Genomic DNA, 20245 nt, shown 5'->3' with positions numbered 1-20245 from the left:
TGCGTTTTTCTATCTCCATCAGACGTAACCTTAGAGGCAAACACCAAAAGGGTCCGCATAGACAAAAAGGTTGAGAAACACTGCTATAAGTGCTATTGAATGTGTCTCTCTTTAAACATCAACTTTTCAAAATGCCAAAGTGTATACACTACCAGCAAAAATTTATAAAAGATTGGCTTGAGAAATGGTTTGCTCATTCAGATGATAAGAACAAGGTTTTTTGTACGCTCTGCGGGTGGGGATTGAATTCTAGGTAATGATGTTAGCTTCTTCGACATCTAATATTATTGTATTATGATTGCTTTCCATTAAATTCAATGACTCCATATCTAGATGTATTTTCTAGAAATTTTATTTTCCAATCTGGATGTTTCTAGATGTTTTTAGTCAGGCAAAAGTGGCAGCCTTTTAAAAAGGACTTTTAAAAACCCGCATTTCTGGATCTGCTAGCTGTTACGGTCATTGATTTTCAACTCCCTATCCCGCCCAGTCACTTCTCACTTGGACAAATTCCTGGCTCCGCTCCTGGTGGCCCGTGTCGCGTGGATGCTTGAATGGGACGAAGCCAAGGGTTTATAGCAGCAGAAAAACTTTTAAGTTATTTTTTGATCAGGTATACATACAAGGCTCACGCCAGTTTTTGCATTTGTTACGGGTAGGGATGGCGGAATCGATTCCACCGGTGCATTGGTAAATTTACTAGGGAGGCTTCAGTTGAGATACCGAAATGTTGGAATTACAGAACTCTTGCCATTGCCATCCCGTGACTAAGGAAGAAATGTTGTAATGGTGGCAAAAAAAAAACGAAAAAAAAAGTATCCAAACATCGCAGGTATGTTTTCTCGGTAAGCAATCTCGAGGAATCGATATTCGGAAGCGAAAATTTAGGAATCGGATGTGAATCGAATACTTGTAAGTAGTCATACTTAGCATCCTTAGTGGCGTGGGCTTTGTACAAAAGATCTCAAAAAGCTTGTTCATTGAAAACATACCTGCATTAACGACAGCAAATCTGAGAAAACTTGAAAAAAAGCTTAAAGCTAAACATAGCGAGTAGAAACGTACGCAAGAAGTTTGATAACGACAAAGATTCGCGTTATTGATGCGTCTAGCCAGCAATCTTTATCGTTACATCGTTTATCTTCGCCATAATGTGAAAAGATAACAAATATCAAGACAAACCAAGAAAGTTGCTTAATCTTTACGAACCTGCCGAACCCCTAAGTTATTCTGTAGGCTTCCTTCTAACCCCAACGTTTTGATTACAAAAATCTAGTGGCGCAACTAGAACATATTAACAATGCAAATGCGTCTTTACTCATTATAATTAAAAAACGGTGGTGAGTTTTTGGAGTTATATTTTACGAGTTCCTAAACTATATTAACCGCCAAACCCCTTAGTGATCAACTGGTTAAAGTTAACCATTTACCATGCGTAATCTGGAACCTTAGCTTAGATACGCAAAGGTATATATAATATACGTACATATTTTAAGTGAGTCTTGCTGCACAGAAGGCTCTATCTCCATTCTTGCTACAACATCCTTGCAATATAATATCGTTACAATCATATCTTGTTTTGCCAGAAAATGTTAAACTGGAATATAATAAAAAATCATATATAGACCACAGCCACTATCGCAAAAATGTGAGATTCGAGAAAAATACCCCGCCATGTTTTTAAATAACAAACTATTATTCAGTTATGGTTAAGAATAATTCGAATTTGCAGCGCAATCTGCATTCCTCACCCAAACCCTATAACTAGATATTTACTATTTGTTCTTATTTAGAGCGTTGGCAGGGATGTTCCTTGTTGGGGGCTTGTACAAAAGATCCATATTCCATATGCCACACCGTCCGGACATGTCCGGAATTTAGGGTTAAATTTTGCGTCTGGGAAGAATTTTAAAAATGCTTAATGTCCGGAATTTTACTGCATCTGTTATCGTACTGTGCACACTGCTAATACACAAAATTGTTATTTTGTACCGTGCGCATATTTTTTACTACGAGTTCATGAAAATAGTCATGCACTGTCCGGAATTTTTGCTTTTTCAAATATGGTAACCCTAGGCTACCTGTCATTTCGTGGAAAATGATTGTGCTATTTTTATCCATCACTGTAATACAATCTTGATCAAGAATCCTTGCCGCGACTGATACATGCGGACACAAAGTAGAAAGTAAAACAAGGAAAAATCGAAACATATCCCTTCAAACAATGCAACACATAACTAACCGCTAATCGAGCAGCGAATTAGCTGCAAGACTTAACAAAAGCCTTCAAATATACTTTCGTTTACAGACTTTACGCAGAAAACGTAACTGAATTAACTTTGCGCGATTGTTAAAGAAACCCTCGGCATGCTCGCCGTAGCGGAGCTTCTGTATATTATAGAAATATAAAAATGAATGGAGTGAAACCCAAAACAACTCTGATAAATATGATTAATGACTAAAAGAAACCGACGTTGAAGAGGGACAATTTCAGTACAGGACGATTCGGATATTTATTGTCATCATACACGAATCAATGTAATCAATTGGATGTTATAGATGTTGGATGTTAGAAGTTAGGTATAAGGGGCATCATTATCAGAAAAGTTTGGCACGACCCTGAGTGGTTTCCAACTATTTTTTATTAAATTCCTATTTCCGCTGCCTATAGTAGTATCAAGTTAGTGATAAAATTATAACACTACTTACAGATGAAAAGTAAAGTTTTCTCCCCCAGCGCAACGAAATTCTTCCTGGTTGGGAATCCTGTGGCCTTGTCAATTTTGCGTCTATTCCATGTGATTTAACAGTTTTGCTGCACGAAACACTTGAATAACACCAAATATCTACCTTTATTGGACACGGAATGTACATATAAATCGTTTAGTAATTATGTTGTTGATTTGGTTGGCATAAAAGAGCTAAAAGTATGCGCCGTATTTTTTCGCCCTGTCAAACTTTCGCCCTTGCCAAGATACGCGTTCGATCAAACAATTGTTAAGTGAGATTCCAATATATTTGAGATAATGTGCGCACATGCATAATTTTCGTATGAACTCCACCATTACGCGTAAATGTAACAGCATACAAGACAAACACGATGGAAATTCGGGGTAGTTGACAAAAGTATATATAATTAATTTAAATCCATGTATCGTTGTCTCGGGCCCCATTAGGAAATACGTCGAGGAATCCGTGCGAGTGAATAAATATATACATATTTTTAAGAGATGTGTTTAACTTCAAGTCACGCGTATTCAATCAAAATCAAGGAAGATTCATCTATGAAAGAAGTCGACATGAGAAGCAGTTGAACGCAATACCGCCAGGAGAAGGAACATTGTGTGTATATAATCTTAGAACAGGGGTCGGCAACCTACGGCTCGCGGAGTGATATAATCCGGCCCGCGACGCTTTACTGAAATATAATAACAAAACAGCTGTTTTGACGATTATATTCTTTACGTAACAGAATTTATTGTGAGACACGCGTAGACTAAGTTATATTTTAACCAAACAAGCATATATATAATTCACGATTACTCTTTTAAAATTCAATTATAATTAGACAAATGGCAACAAAATACAGAAAAGTTGATGCTAAGGGTTAAATGTCGCAAAAAATATTCAAATCGAATTTTTTGAGATGCACAGTGAGAAAATAAATCTGTATTCTATTCGAGAGATCTAACACTGCTTGATTTTTATTATATATAAGTATCTTCTTCATAGAAAACTCTAACAACTAAATTTGAAAAATCATGCTAAAAAAATTCACATTGATGTTTCGAAGTACAGATGCATGCTAACAATTATTTTTCGAAAATAAACATAGGAAAGAACAAGCTGAGAATTCGGATTAGAGATTCCCATTAATGAAATGTTTTAATCTTGGCTCCATCCAGTGTCCCATTTAGAAAAGCACGATGCAACAAAAAGTGTCACATTTAATGTCATTTGTACATTTTTTTTCTTCAAGTTAGCCGACCAAGTTAAGTTCACGAGTTGGCGCAGACTTCGCGCGCTGCTTAAAATTTAATTTCTGATTTGTGTGAAAAAATGTGATTTATCGGCCATCCGTTCGTTTTTCAACTTTCTGAAAATATGTGCGACCCGCCAATGACTTGCAACCCTCAATTTTGGCCTGCGAGCGACAAAAGGTTGCCGACCCCTGTCTTAGAACAGCGGCTCCCTACCATTTTTATGTCGCAGCACACTATTGAGCTTTTTAAATATTCGCGTCACGCATATCACGAAACACGAACATTTCTTACTCTTGAAGCCATTTAGCTATAAAATGATAAAAAAAAAGAAGATCAGATAAGGGAAATTCTATTCTTGTTAATATAACATATCCTATTTTAAATGGATGGTTAATTGTTACCGATATTATAACTGTTCCCTTACAATAATGTACAGGAGACCCACCTTCGGAGCACCTCACATTATTGTAAAAGATACGCGGCCGCACTTGTAATACGTGACGCTAATACGCTTTGGTTTTCTTCGCCCTTCCCAGTTCTACGGTACGCCTTATTATTATCGCAGGTATTCGCCACTTTTGCACAACCTAGTTCATTTTTGTTACAATTTAATGTTTCTCACATTGCCAAAACTATTCAATGATGTAATTCTCGGCACTAGTGAAAGAAATGAAAGAGGCAAACAAACCGTATTTCATTATAACAATTAATTATTATTGCTAAAACACTAAATAGTTTAAAGTTGTTATAAACAATTTCCCCCGATGGACGAATCTTCTCACGTTATGAATTTCGTGCAAGTCCCGAGCATAATTTGATGGCAACATCGTAGCATTTACAATGTCGAAACGCTTATTCGACTTTTCAGGCCGCAGAAACTATCCGAAAAATAACCGTTTCTGTGTTCGAGATATGAAATAATCGTCAATTTCACCACGCTTTCGTGTTATAGTGCAATTTAATGAAGGTTTAATTATTATGTTTCATTGCATCAGTGTTTATGCTACCAAGCGTTTTGCCAGATTACTGGCATGGTTACAGATCGCAAGGGTGGGCAGAATAGATAAATTTAATTGAATCGAATAATTAAAATATTTTTAACGAATTGTCGTTATCTGGTATTTTTAATACAAATACAATGGGCATCCAGAATGCTAAGCATTCTCATGTTGATGAGCTATTTCCGCCTATACCCTCTTTTTTTACAAGTCCTACTTCTTCGCAACTTTTGGTTTTATATTCCTAGGAGAACTATCCGTTCATATGAGCGACATAATATGTTAAAGACGCCTATTAATTAAAGAGTGAATTCGGGATTTTATTTTGATTTTTATCTTTTACGCCGGTTTTGATCTTTCTCCCCGCCGATTGTAAATTAACTGTCCCAATTTTGAGCTAACAATATTAGCATTTTTGACGTCGGAATGCGGATATTTATAAAGACGATAGTTAACCTTCTTATGATTTTACTTTCCTATTAAGTCTGTTTCATTTTCGTATTAAATAGTGAATAAAACCCTGCATGCAAAGTTATTGTATGAATCCTGAATGTTATTATGAATAATAATTCAATAAATCGGCAATAATGACAATTTTACTAGTCAAATAATAATTCCTTGGTCAAATTCGGGACAAATTTCGAACAATAATTTGTTTGACATTTTCAATTTTACGAAACGGTGTTGCCGCGCATTAGGCAAACTAGAATTAAAACAATGCCCAAATACCTGGAATACGACTTTTCAAATTTGTCGTTTCTGTTTGTTAGCAAGAGCCGTGGGGTAATTCTCGTGGAACTCAAGGAATTGGAATCACTTAAAATAAATTCAAAATGAAATCTCCTCGCGGCACACCAAAATCTTTTTGCGGCACACTAATGTGCCGCGGCACCCTGGTTGGGAACCACTGTGCTAAGGGTTCATTGTTGCAGAAAATATTCAAAAGGAATATTTTGAGATGCACAATGAGAAGATAAATCTGTTTTCTATTCGAGAGATGTATCACTGCTTTATTTTTATTATAAAAAGTATCTTCTTCATAGAAAACTCAAATTTGAAGAAAAACCAAATTTGAAAAACCATGCTAAAAAAATTCACATTGATGTTTTGAAGTACATATGCATGCAAACAATTATTTTCGAAAATAAACATTTGAAAGAACAAGCTGAGAAATCGGGATTAATGATTCCCAGTTCTGAAATGTTTTAATCTTGGCTTCATCCAGTGACCCATTTAAAAAAGCGTGATGCAACAAAAAGTGTCACATTTAATGTCATTTGTACATTTATTTCGTTAAGTAAGTCGACCAAGTTGAGTACACGAGTTGGCGCAGTCTTTGCGCGCTGCTTAAAATTTATTTTCTGATCTGTGTGAACAAATGTGATTCATCGGCCATCCGTTCGTTTTTTAACTTTCTGAAAATATTTGCGGCCCGCCAATGACTTGCAATCCTTAATTTTATGGCCTGCGAGCGACAAAAAGTTGCCGACTCCTGTCTTAGAATATTCACACATACCGACGCGACCACTGTCATAAGACACCGACAAGGAAAGATCCAAATTCGCTCCTTTGGGGGAGCTGACTTGGGTACAGTCGTTACCAAATAACAGTATTGTATGTGTGCTTTTCATTTATTTGTTTTGGTTGACTAATATATCTATCGCTCACAAATTATTGAATTAGCAGTTTAAATTTATGTATATATATGTAGAAATAGGGTTGTCAATTGAAATCGTTTTGAAACCTGCGTTGTCAATTTGAATTGATCCTGGGGGCTATGTTTAGTGGAACAAGAATCTCTCAACTTTGACATAACCTACTCAATTTACTTCAACCTGGTTGAGGCGGTCGCCAGGGGAATTTAGTTGAACAGATGACAACAGTATAGTTATGTACTAATTACATGCTACATTATATGCTAATTACAACGCGCCGCGAAATCTTGAATTGGTCCTCAGATTTGAATATGTTGGGGAAGCAGATCCACTTTACGTCTTTAGTCACGCAATAGCTGGTAGATTGGGACTTCCTCCCTCATTCCACTTCAAGGAAATATATTGGCCAAGTCTAAAACACCAGGCTAATAGGATGATTGCATTGCCAATATATTAGATTTGGTGGAATCAATCAGTCAAATACCATTTAGTCTCAGCTATGAGATAAATGAATATAACTTAAGTTTTTGTAAATACGTTTGGCGTTAAAATAGCAAAGATTTTGCAGTTTGAATAACAATTCATTCGATATCTCTTTTTGAGTTCATTGTAGTAGGTTTAGTACAAACAGCAAAAACCCACGCCAGACTGAAAATCTATCTAAGATATTTCGGAAATTGTCACGTTTTATCGCCAAAATTGTAGCCTCTTTCGAAGTTACTGAGCAGAGCAGAGAGTTTTCTACATGTGTCATTAAGGAAGGACCGGTAGTTAGTCTCGTGTAACCTCTACTGATTGTTATTTTCGTCAGGGGATGTCATTGTCAATAACACATCCGAATTCTAGCAGTCCAGTGCTGGATGAATGTTACTAAAATGAAATAAATCAAAAAATTGACGAAACAAAGAATTTAGAAAAATAGTAGGGCCCTTCTCGTTTAGAAACGACAGAATTCCGTTTCACGAATTTAGAACAATCACTATTTGAGGAATCGCCAGAGAAAAATCCCATTGAAGAAGATTATAATCTGAAAGAGTTGGATTTAAATTATGGAAATTTGGTGTGGTATGTGGCATCTAAAAACGAATAGCTGGCAAACTAATCCTATACTCGACATGGACTGGTAATCGGGTAAGAGACCATGGTTCGCCATATGGTTAAACCGTCTTATCGGCTGCTGCACAGAGATAAATATGTAGATACCATTCCAATGAAGCATTGTAAGCGTGTGAAACTGTTCAGACAAAACGTAACTGTAGGTAGGCCTAATATTATCTTGTTATGGCGTAGCAAGACTTTTGGAATTGCTCAATATTGAAAGCCGTTTGGTGAGAAAATCGCTAAACCAATGTTTCCCTACGGAAGAAGAATTCCTACTCGTGGAATCATGTAGTTCTTGGGAGGAATTTTGCTTTGTATTTGCTGTAGTATCACTAATATTCCTTAGTTCTCTGGTATTACTACGGTCTTTTTTTGGTCCAGAAGTATGCGTATTATATGTGTGTACCAGTCGGAATTCAGGTTGTGCGACATCTTGGTGCGCATACTTCTGGAGCACCATTTTTTTAGAACTCATTATAAGCTACTCAAATTGTACACAAGTGGGAAGGTGACTTGCGCCTAACATTAGATTAGGATTCACTAAAGATTAACGTGTAACAGGTTACAAACGAAACTGGCGCAGGACAGAATCCAAGGAAAATGTCGATGGACTATACTGTTTAAAAACATTTAAGGTATTCGTCGAATGGGATATGATTGGTTTACAATTTCATTATTAGTATTATTGCATATTGTGACGAAATAATTTTTTGTGAAGCAATTTGTCCAAAGCATGGCCACGTTCATTTAGCTTGAACTCTTAACGGAAACGGAGTATGTGACCACGAGGGAAGATGGATAGCAATAAAATATAGCATAGGCTTTGCATATTCATCTTTGGTAGGTAAGGCGATAAGATGGCGACCTAACCATATGGCGAACCACGGCCTCTCGTCCAGTCCATGACAGGTAAGAGGTATGGGATTAGTTGTTTGTTTGACTTTGCGATGCATGGACTTTTTGGTGGAGGCGGTTACGTGAACCACCCTACGGCTAATATCCAATGACAATGCGTAAAAATATTTTTGAAAGCAATGTGACAACTTATACTTATATTTCAAATTTTACTGGCGCTGTTGAATAATAAAAAATTATGGAAGATTATTTCGTTGTAGTGCGGTAGTTTTAGACTTTGATTTTTTTAATATTCAATATTAAAAATTGCGTTCCATGGGGAACTGGCTCGGGGTGGTAATTTCTGATGACAGTCAGGGAGAATTATTATGGCCATCCAAATAGGGTTAATGAAAAAAAAAGGAACAGAAAATGCCGAGTAAAGTTTAGATCAAACGGAAAACTATCAATATTTTGTATTGTTAAAGGTTTACTAATAGCATGGATGGGAGTACCAAAGTCTGAAAGTTCATGCATCAGAAACAAATACCTGGTCCCAGCCGTAGGCCTCCATATGATTAAGCTGATTTATCGGCTTCCATCTCTCTAGTATAAATATTTAAATATTATCTTATATAAATCCTAAGTCAGTCAAAAGCGAGACATAAAAAGAATGCGGGTTCGCCAACCATCTTGCTATTGACCCTAATGAGACTTTTTGATTAACATCACTCCTGACTGTAGGGTTTTCATCCCGCAGCCTTCACCGGCGCTTGTTTCTGCTTGTTTATCGTCGGTCGGATTTGCCGTCTGAGTACAGAAATATGATAGGAAATCGTCCTTGAACACTGATTGAATGGACATATGAAAAATGAGTATTGGATTATTTATTTATCTTATGATTGCTCGAATGGTTATATACTTTTGGTTATATTTTATTATATTACCGGTATCCCATTAAAAAGGGAAATCGGGAATATGCTCACCATTATACTGCTGTTGGGGAGACTAATTATGTGCAAGAGGATAGAAATTTTACAGCATCTACTGTCTGACTATGAAGGTGCCGGTACCGTACGCCTTGCAGCCTTGTCATAAAGTCATTGCAAAGTGGTTCAGGCAACACTGCAACATAGCAGTCAGTCAGTCAGTGGTCAGTCTGACCAGAATCTGAAATTTGGTTATATTTTAGCGTCTAGTGTAGTTTCGTACCCCAGGCACTTCTGGTGGGCGTAGCATAACAATCTGGGTTGTCACGATTTTTGCATATGTTATTCCTAACCCTCACCTGACTATTCCATCCAAAAATTTCGTCACTACGACGTCACCATCATGCCATAGGGATTGCCAAAGTATAATTACGATCGCCCGAAATGGCATCTGCGCCGCCGATAAGAACTTGCTAAAGCCGGCGATCTCTCTCCTATTGTGATCGTTGCGACGAGAAAACGAGAGAAATAGCTTGCTCCATTTCGGGTTATCGTCTGCGCGTTTTGGACGACCATCTGCATACTTCGGTGAGCCTTATTACGCCACTGTGACGTCGGAATGACGTAATTTTTCGGTGACGTAGTCAGGTGGGGGTAAGGATTGACATATGCAAAAATTGTTGAGCCAGGCCAACTAGAAGTGGATGTGGTACTAAACTATACCAGACCCAATAATCTTTGCATATGTCTGTATGTCAATCCTATCCCCCATCTGACTCCATCATCCAAAAATTAGGTCACTACGATGTCACAATGACATACTAAGGCCCTTCAAACTGTCATTCAAGATGGGTAGACGACCACCCAAAATTGAGCAATCTATTTCTGTCGTTGCACTCGTAGCGATCCCGGTACTGCGATATGAAAGAAATTGCTGCCGTTAGTGGGTTCTTTATCGTCGGCGCAGATGCTATTTCAGTTGATCGTAGCTCGTAGGTATACTTTGGCAAGCTCTATGACGTGATTGCAGGATTGTGACGTCGTCGCGATGTAATTTTTAGATGGATTGGTCAGGTGGGGGTTAGGATTGACATGTGCAAAAATCGTTATACTGCCACCACTAGAAGCACTTGAGGTACGAAACTACACTATCATATTATCTCATTATAGATAAAATAAAACAATGAAAATTGATTACAGAATCAGAAGACAAAACATTAAACAAGGTATCAATTTAAATAAAGCGATGTTGCTAAAAGAATTGGTAACTATGTTTTCGCTCAATCATATATATATTGTGAATATAAATATCTAATTCATATTTGAGGTGTCTATTCTATATCCAAAATGCTTCTCATCATTCTTGTAAATTTTTAATTTCTGTATTTGCAAACAATTTCCAAAATTGTGAATAAATTAATTTCAAAGTGAATAGTCTACTAGAGTTTCATCTCATCATGTATTTTGATGTCTTAGATTTTCGCCATGCATTTCTCGATAAAAGATTGAATCAATTGCGACGTGTGTCGTCCTCCTTCCGTCACTTGACCAAAATTGCCTTTTTCTTTTGTAAATCGGATAATTTTTTTTTTGAGAAATCAGATGGTAATGTTTGTAAATTGCGGTTCTTTTCAGTTTACTTTGCAACGCCTGTTTGCCGATTTGTGTCAATATGGAGGCCCAGACTCTCTCATAAAGGCAGTGTTTGCACTAAGTGTTATAATTGGTGTCTTTTAATGTGCGGGATATTCTTGCTTGGAATTGAAGAATTGTTCTGTACTGGATTGTGTTTTTTCACGATTTTTTATACCTTGGTCTTGGTCGAGTTAGGATAGGATTTACATATTTATCCCGGGTGCTAGGGAGGCCGATAAGACGGCTTAACCATATGGAAAACCACGTCCTCTCGTCCGGTTACAATTCCATGTCGGGTATGGGATTAGTTAGCTATTTGTCTTTGGAAGCATGAATTTGACGGTGGAGAAAGTCGTAACTGACCTGTGCTTATGTGAATGACCCTATGGCGGCAGCGGGTCCAGCAATCTTTTTGCACATAAACCATCTCCGCACTGGGTTCAAACCTGCAAACCCACGCAGAGTAATCAGAGGTGTGGTGACGAGCGTATCCCTAACGCTTGGCACGTTGAGCCACACTGTTGCGCCGCTCAAATTAGGTTAATTCAGGAATCATACATACCCATATCATTTATGCGGGTAGCAATTGGTACATATCGTAGGTCAGATATCAGATTTGTTCGCCACTTTTTAATTCCAGATTGGATTTAGAATCAGAATTGAGTTTAATTGTTTTTAGACCATGTAGCCGAGGGCATTGCTAAAAGAATATTTTATTATTTGGATATGCTGGTTCAATAATATCTATATGATATGTATTTTTGTATTTTACTTTGCGCTATGGCTTGGTGGTTATAGCATTGTAAGTATAATAAATCAAGTATGCAATGGGCAGTTTCCATGCATTTTATAAGTGATGGCAATAGCTATTTGAACAGACAGACCCTTGTTTGAAGTGGAGTAGAAAATGTTGATGTATTTTTATTCCAAATTTGAAATGTAAGAGTTTTCTTCTGACTACTGTGTTTGTTGCCTTTTCTGCATTTGTTACACCACTATACCCTGCTCTGTGATGCGTGAATTGATTCCATAATTGGCTTCAGAAGGAAATTGTTACTTCATAATTGCTTCCTGTCTAATTCAATGGAAAGTTTCGGAGTTTGTTGTAGTGTGTTATTACCAATTTTGGGGCACTCCAGACATTTGATTTGTGCCAATACGGAGGTAACTATTTTTGTTTGCCTACTTTACATCAAGTTGCGTAAAGGGACTGAAACCTCTGGGCAGGGGGTGTATTAACTTGGCTAACACGGACAGTCCCCGAACTCGTAATAGAACTGAAATAAGGGAATCGGATTAAAATTATGGCCTAACCCTAACCTGTTACACATACTACGGGAGTACCAATTTTGGTATATGGGGGTGTGTATATAACTGGTGTTCATTTTTATCGTCCTTTGTGTAATAAATCTGTTTGCACTGACTGCAGTGATACTCTAGCAAGAATCAAAACTGTTATATGGAGTGTTGCATTACACTTTCTCGAATTTCATTTTGCAACTGTTGTAAACTTCCTGTCTGAGGAAAGTCACTTTTAGAACAGATGAAAGAGGCCATTATGTCCGGCTTGTATCGGTTTTATGAGCGATTTTTAAATTGTTTTTAAATGGACGAATTCCAAAATCCAAATAAACAATATAATTAACTTTGAATTTATGTCAATATTTTATCATTTTGTTCACCACATAACATATTGAATATAGGTATTTTGAGTGGATTTTCACAACTAAATTTCAAAATGAAAATTTGTTTTCTAGATAACAATACATTTGTATTTTGTTGTTTTTCTATGATCTTTCCTTTGCCAGCATACTTGTCTGAAACATTGAAATGGCAAATTGTTGTTTCAATTTTGCTAAATTCAAATTTTTTTTTTGGTAATAGAATGCTCGGATTCATGCAGTGAATGCAATCATTTGTTACAACTATGATAGACCGGATTGTTTATCTCATAATAGTGTGAACTTAACACTTCATTATTTCCTGATATAACATGACAGGATTATGACTTCATAATCTGTGTAATGCACTGTGCTGTTCTTTCAATGTAGCATTATAATCACGCAACTCACTTGAGAGTTGATATCAGAGTCATAAAGCTCTTTGAAGCCTGTCCAGCACAAGGCTTAGGTGCTATTAATTAATTTTTGTCTGATAAATTTTAATAATCTTTCTATAAATATGATGTCTATCAAAGCAGTGAGCATTTAGCATGTATATAAATAAGTTTAAAATTAATTATTATTTGATACTGTATTATTTATAATATTGCAATTTTTCAGTTTTTTCCAAGTATATTATCATTGAGGCTATAGACTTTATAGCTTGCTTTTAATAGGATGTATTTTTAAGCAGTAACCATCAAGAATGTCGAATCTATCTTGGCTTTCCCAGATCTAGAAGAGACAGGTGTTAGTGCAGTTTATTGCGTAGGTGACTGAAAGTTAAGGAAGTTCGCTACAGGACTAAGCTGCTTGGCGCCTTTTGCTCCCCGGGGATAAATATGGAAATATTATTCCAGCAAAAGCACAAAGTTATTTTTATTTGTTTACTCAAAGTCAGTTTGTTTAAAAAAGCATTCAGTCGCCAAACTGGTTGACTGTGATCTCTCACTCATTTACAGTCAGTATTCCTACCTGACAACAATTTTACGCATGAAGTTCCAAAGTATTTTTTGTGGTCTTCCTTCGGTTATGGGGAATTGGCTTATCTGCTTTAAGTCTCGCGTGAATCAGTATTTAGGTGCTCCTTTACAGTTTCAATACCTCCCGGCACTTTAGTTGACAGTTGACGATGTAACTTTGCTCGGAGATCATTCTTTTTATTTTTAAGCTAGTGCAAGAGACCTTGCTTTGAGCAAATTTTGATTAAAGATAATGGTTCTGAATTGTTTTCCAACCTTTGGTTATTTTCTTGATAGTCTGGGGTTGGTTGAATCCTCATCTTGGTTATATAGCCTGCTGTTGTTTGTTTTTCTATCAGTGTCTTATCTTTGTGACTTGTTGTCCTGTCCTTAATCCACTTAGAATTATAAGGGTAGTTGAATTCTTTGCTAAATAAACATTGTTAAACTTAAGTACAATAGTGCTATGACCTATTTTGTTGGCCTCAGTATGCAGAAATCTCAAGTTATTGGGGGATGTCTGTGGTTCTGGGGAGTAAAAACACAGATAAGGTGCAATACATACTCTTTTGTATTAATGTATGAGACTTCAGCAAGAATTCAGTTCATTTTTTAGGAGTGAACTGTCATTGCTAAAAGCAGAGAGAGGCCATGGTTGTTCGCCATATGATTAAGCCGTCCTATCGACTTTCTTCTTCCTGAAAACTGGTCTGGTGACCGGACGAGAGGCCATGGTTCGCCATAGGATTACATCGTCTTGTCGGTTTTCCTCTATCTTAGGATAAATATACAAATGCATTATATATCTTATCTGTTTTTAATTCTCACAGACTACTATTGGTCCACAGTATCATAAATAATATGCAATAATAGAAACTATGCATTGACTGAGCACGATGGGAAAAGATCAGGAATTACTTGAGGCTGCCAGAACAGGAAATACAAACCTTGTGGAAAAACTTCTTCATTCAAAATCAAAATCAAGCGCTTTTGCTGCTTCTATTGGGTGAGTTATTCAATCAAAGTTTGATGTTTTTTCAGTATACGATTTTTGCATTTATCACTGAAAGAAAATATGATACCGGTAATTGTCATGAAGACTCTTATCTGGTTACCAATCCAAGTTTGGTTTCAGAATAGTTAACCAGTTAGTTATTTCAAATACGTGTTTAACATTTGGTAATTTTATTTGTTTAATTTGATGTTTTTTGGGGATTAAATTTCTGCTTTATCCTGGGAGAATAAAGCTTATAAGATGGCTAATTGGCATGGAGAAACACAACATCTTGGACCATTACCCATTCAAATTGGGTCAAATAATAGGCGTCTAGTTTATTATTCTAGATACATGAAATTGATTGTGAATAAAATCCGAGAGACCCGTGGATATGTGAATTATCCTTCGACATTGAGCGGGCAATCCTCTCGCATATAATTGTTCTTAACTTTTTTTATTTATCTTGTCTTCGTGATATCACACATGTAGTCAATGTTCTAATTGTCACTCAATAATGTGTTTCGTTTCGATGTAGGTTAAAGTCTCGAATGAAAAAATTATTCAAGTATGTCAGCTTGGTAGTGTAGTTTTAGTTTTAGATTTTTTTTTGGATTTATCTGTGTGTTTTTTCATTTGTATGCTATTTTATTGACCATAAGGCACATTGTTTTATAAGGTTCACCTTCAATAAATTGCTTAGGTGGGTTTTGTCTATACACAAGGCACATCTGGCTATAGGGCACAACCGGTACTTGTTCTGACTGAGTGTAGGCAAAAAAGCATAATCTACTTAACTAGTCATTACCTGATCCATACATTAGGCTTCTAAGGCATGTGTTCGAATTTTCAGAAAAAAAAAAGGATTCGAAATGTACCTCATGGTTTGTCAAATATGTTATGTAAATACTATATAAATGCATGTAACATAGCCTATATATTCAGGGTAATAGCAGCATGAGATGATTCTGAATTATTTTTCAATCATTGCATCGAAAATGCATGTTTTTTCAGTGATAGAGTTTTATCCTATCAGTGTTTGATTTCAAATAACTTAGGAAGTGTGAATATAATGTTAGTGTTTTACTGCTTAATAAAAATAACTAAACAATTATGATCCTTCTTGCCTTCTTTTCTCATTCCGATATTTTCAGATTTTCAACAAAAGAGCTGATTCTGAATGTGATTCTGTTGTTTCTGAACTTTGATTTTGCTATAAAATTATTGTTTTTTTGCGTCAAATATATCGTTTTTCCTTGGATGATTTGGCAATGATTTTATCACAGAATATACATATTCATAGTATTCCATATTGGATACACCCAGGGTATAATAATTAGTGCAGGCAATGATGAACTAGAATGATTTCAGCCCTTACAAATAATAGCAGCTATCTTGTTAGCTGTCACTGTGTCAGCTGCCTGTATATGGCCTTGCTCTGAGCGAACGAGCTTTGTACAAAAATAATTACACAGATATGTATCGTACATAGCCTGTTAATTAGTGATGACTCCATCAGTTTGTTAATTACATAAAATTTAATAAGCTACAGCAATGGGTAGGGTATCCTAACTACTCAGATATAGACATCCTTACATAACTCGATAATTAGTAATCACTTCATCAGTTTGTTGATTACATAAAATTGATTTATTGATTCCTTTGCCCTTTTTCATTTACGGTAATTGCTATCTTAATAATTTATCTTGGATAATCAACATTCTGAGAAGGATGAAAAATTTTTTAATCAAGCCTGGATGACCTCAAAATGCATCTATTTAGTAACTTAGGATATTTTTATTGGTACTCCCGTAGTATGTGAACCAAGATGGCGAACACCGAAATGTAGTAAGTGTACCATGTTAGGGTTAGGCCATAATTTTAATCTAATTTTCCTTATTTTAGTTCTATTACAAGTTCGGGAACCAGCCAAGTGACTCCTGTAGTATTTGTACCTGAAATTATGGCCTAACCCTAACATGGTACACATACTACGTTCCGATGTCCCCCATCTTGGTTCACATACTATGGGAATACCTTTTTATTAATGTAGAAGTTTGAGCAATTCCAATTGAGCAAGTCTCGTGACCAAAAATTTCTATATTTAGTTTCCAAAAATAATGTGTAGCCTATTATTAACCAATTGAATCTATAACTTTTCCTGCATTTACAAATTCAAACTGATTGAATTCTATGTTTTGTTTATTAAACATGGTTCAATTCATAATATATTCGACACACCATTTTCACATGAATATTTATAATGTTTACCCTACAAATCGTAACGAGTGCTACGCACCTGTGATAGCAAATAGTTGCAGGAGAGAATTAATGGAAATGATGACCATTATTATTATGTTTTACTTTTATTAATAACAGAATACTTCAAATTCATCCTTACTATCACTGTTAAACCCTTTAGTGCGATCAGAGTTATGCGCGTACAAGCTGACCCCTTTAGTTTGGCAAATTTATTTTGAGTTTCAAACTTTGCTTATGTGCGAAAATATACGGTATATAATTTTGGCACCCAAAGTGTTACTACCATGTGGTGTAATAAATTGTAGTAGGGTGTAATAAATTGATCGTTCTGTGCCAAAGCGCAAAAATTGTGAACTTTTCACACAGTACATACCGGTAGTTCTAAATGACTGTTTTGTATGAATTTCAAGCAAAAACTTATTATTCAATTTTTTTTCAGGATTCGAGTAGGTGCTCATGTGAATTGCCAAGATCAGAATGGATATACCCCACTCCATCATGCTTCATTGAATGGCCACAGGTATGCGAAAGTTATCTCAGCAAAGTTTTTTTTGGTTGATTCAATCTTCATTGGCATATTTACTATTCAATCATTGACATGATGGATTGAATATATTGCAAGGACTATCTAGTTAGGAACACTATTTATGGTATGTTTATTTGCCTCAAAGATGTAACAGTATCTGCATAATAAATAAACGACGCTTGAGAAGTATGTGTACTAATAGGGAGGTAACTAATTTTGTTTGCCCAAGTATTTATATCAAGTTGTGTAAGGGGACTGAAACCTATGGGCACTTAGCTAACACAGACAGAACTAAAATAAGGAAAATCGGAATAAAATTATGGCGTAACCCTAACCTGGTACACATACTACTAGAGCTGGGGTTCGCGAACCCCCAGGGGTTCACATGAAGATTTCTAGGGGTACTTGGATGACAGTCGAGTTTTTGCATGTTGCTGTTTTTTAATATCCTTTATTACTTCCATGGGAAAATGCATGCCAATTGAAATCAGTCGCCAATTGAAACGTAGATTTTCTTTGATCTTGCTTTGTTGTGATTAAGACGCAACAATGTGAAATTCAAGGCTTTGTGCACAAACTGTGAAATCTCTAAAGAAAGCGTGCTGCGAGCATTGTAGAGGTGATTATGCTCATTGTAACTTGGGAGAGATTTTAAGAACTCATTAGTTAGGCAGACAACAAGGGCAATAATATCAACAAGACGATTCAATTTAGTTACATATGGTCAATAAATTGGTGTTGCAACAAATTGTTAGTTAATATATCAGTATTGAGTATTTCACAACTTTGTTCGGTGTCTGATTACCGGGGGTTCGCATTGATTTTATTGTGACTCGGGGGGTACTTGACAGAAAAAAGGTTGAGTACTACAACCCCTGTACTAGAGAGTACCAAATAAACAGTATAACAGAAACAGGACTAACAGGTTCAAGACCTTACAATCTAAAAAATAGATAATCATGCATATGTTTAAGAAGAAATATGTTTTAATGGTAGTAATGTTAAATGAAACATAATGTACCAGGCACTGTATAACTGCAAAGATTCAGGCCGTTTCCACACAGAGCCTTGTCACACAGAATGACAAAAAGTGCCTCCATTCAATTTTTGAAAAGTGAAAAAGTAGAAAACCAAACAAACTACTTTTTCAAGTTCAAACAAGTTTAATATTCATTGACTCCTAGATGTTTTCTTCGTTGATCATGACTTAATTGATATGTTCAATACTCAGAAACACTTTGGTAAGAAAGTATTCGGATGAGTAAATGGCCATTTCTGTTCGTCACCTAATTTTGTTCTTTTCATTTTCCGTTGCACTCTTGTGACCTTGCTGTGAGCAAATTTCCAATTTTAAATTTGTCAAACCAAATATTGTAGACTTCAAACAAAAATATTAAAATAATATCAGAATTGCCTCGAGGCAGTTTCATTATATTTGATAATGAATCAATCTTAGTTTTCATAATAACTTAATTTGTTTTAAGTCATCTACTTTGATCATATGATTTATGAGTCATAGATTGTAAATAATGGGCCAAAAACTATTACTTCATTGCCCCTGATGTATTCCCAAAATATTATTGAAATCTTAGGAGAATTAAACCTATTCTAAATTTAGTCGATTTGGAAGATTGCTCAAATCAATCCATATTTATTCAATATTTATCAATATAATGAAAAAAGGTGAAAAGCTCAACCAGAAAAATTTCATTTCTTTTAAAACAGCAGATTCTTTCATATTTGCTGTGATGCGTGTTTGTATTGAATGTGAAAAAAGTCGCTCAGAATAAAAAAAGTTCCAAAGTTGAGTGGAACTAATTTGGCAATTATCAATAAAAATTTAAATTGCATATCCTAACCCATTTTTAAAATTCAAAGTATTATCTGTACGGTACTGTGAAACATAATTTATTTTAACTGTATTTAGCATCTCTTGTGTCACATTCAACCAAAATAAAATTTTAGTGGTCTCACAGTTGTTACTTATTAATATATTTATGGGATTAGTTTGGTTTGTTCCATTTTATTCCATGCCATCTTCAGATCAATACTAAATTATTTACTGTTACTGATACACAGCGCTTTGTATGCAGAGATGGTCAAATTATTTACCATTCCGAATTCACAAATAGATTTGTATTGCACTAGGAATGTATGGGTCTTTGGCTCGTGAGTTCATTCGTAACAATTCAAAAACCAAATTCAGAATTTTTTCCCTGGGTACACGCCTGACAACAAGGCCCACAAATTTACAACTGTTTCTTAATTTCTTGAATTATATTCTTTTAGCATCGCTGTAAATAACAAAATTGAATTTATTTTTTCAGTAACATTGTCCAATTACTCCTTGATGTTGGGGCTTCTGTGAATACTAAAGACAAGAATGGGAGCCGTCCTTTACATCTTGCTGCTTGGAACGGAAAATCTGAAATTGTGAAAATATTACTCACTAATGGTCCAAACTTTGCCAGTGTGAATGAGCAGGTCAGAAATTAAAAGATAAAAATTATTTATCTTCAGCATGTTTTTAGGTAAAGTTTAAGCTAGCAGCGCCAGAACTCTCTTTGAATGAGGCACTAGGCAAGCGGCCTTACTGTACCGGTACAAAACTTATGAATAGGTTCATCATTTTATTTTTGTCCTTATGCATTTTCAAGTTAGATGATGTATTTGATATAACTAGTTCCCTAATGGCTATCACAGGG

General features: G+C 35.7%; 1 protein-coding gene and 1 long non-coding RNA gene across 5 annotated transcripts in view; one reads left to right on the top strand and one right to left on the bottom strand.

Annotated features, from left to right (window-relative positions):
- The window catches only part of LOC144411892 (uncharacterized), a 71105-nt gene that overhangs the window by 38886 nt on the left and 11974 nt on the right, over positions 1-20245 (bottom strand). The window lies entirely within an intron of this gene.
- Positions 14579-20245, top strand: part of LOC120334115 (uncharacterized) — an 87660-nt gene continuing 81993 nt past the window's right edge. For 3 of the 4 annotated variants that reach the window (XM_078109575.1, XM_039401567.2, XM_078109573.1), the window contains exons 1-4: positions 14579-14764; positions 15291-15320; positions 17454-17534; positions 19868-20024. In XM_078109575.1, the coding sequence (XP_077965701.1) occupies positions 14655-14764; positions 15291-15320; positions 17454-17534; positions 19868-20024 (378 nt within the window). In that variant the 5' untranslated portion in view covers positions 14579-14654. The remainder of the gene's footprint in view (positions 14765-15290; positions 15321-17453; positions 17535-19867; positions 20025-20245) is intronic. The other variant, XM_078109574.1, reaches the window with a different exon arrangement.

This window comes from Styela clava, chromosome 15 (genome assembly GCF_964204865.1).
Source record: "Styela clava chromosome 15, kaStyClav1.hap1.2, whole genome shotgun sequence".
Taxonomy (NCBI): domain Eukaryota; kingdom Metazoa; phylum Chordata; class Ascidiacea; order Stolidobranchia; family Styelidae; genus Styela; species Styela clava.
This window is presented reverse-complemented; position numbering and strand designations above follow the sequence as displayed.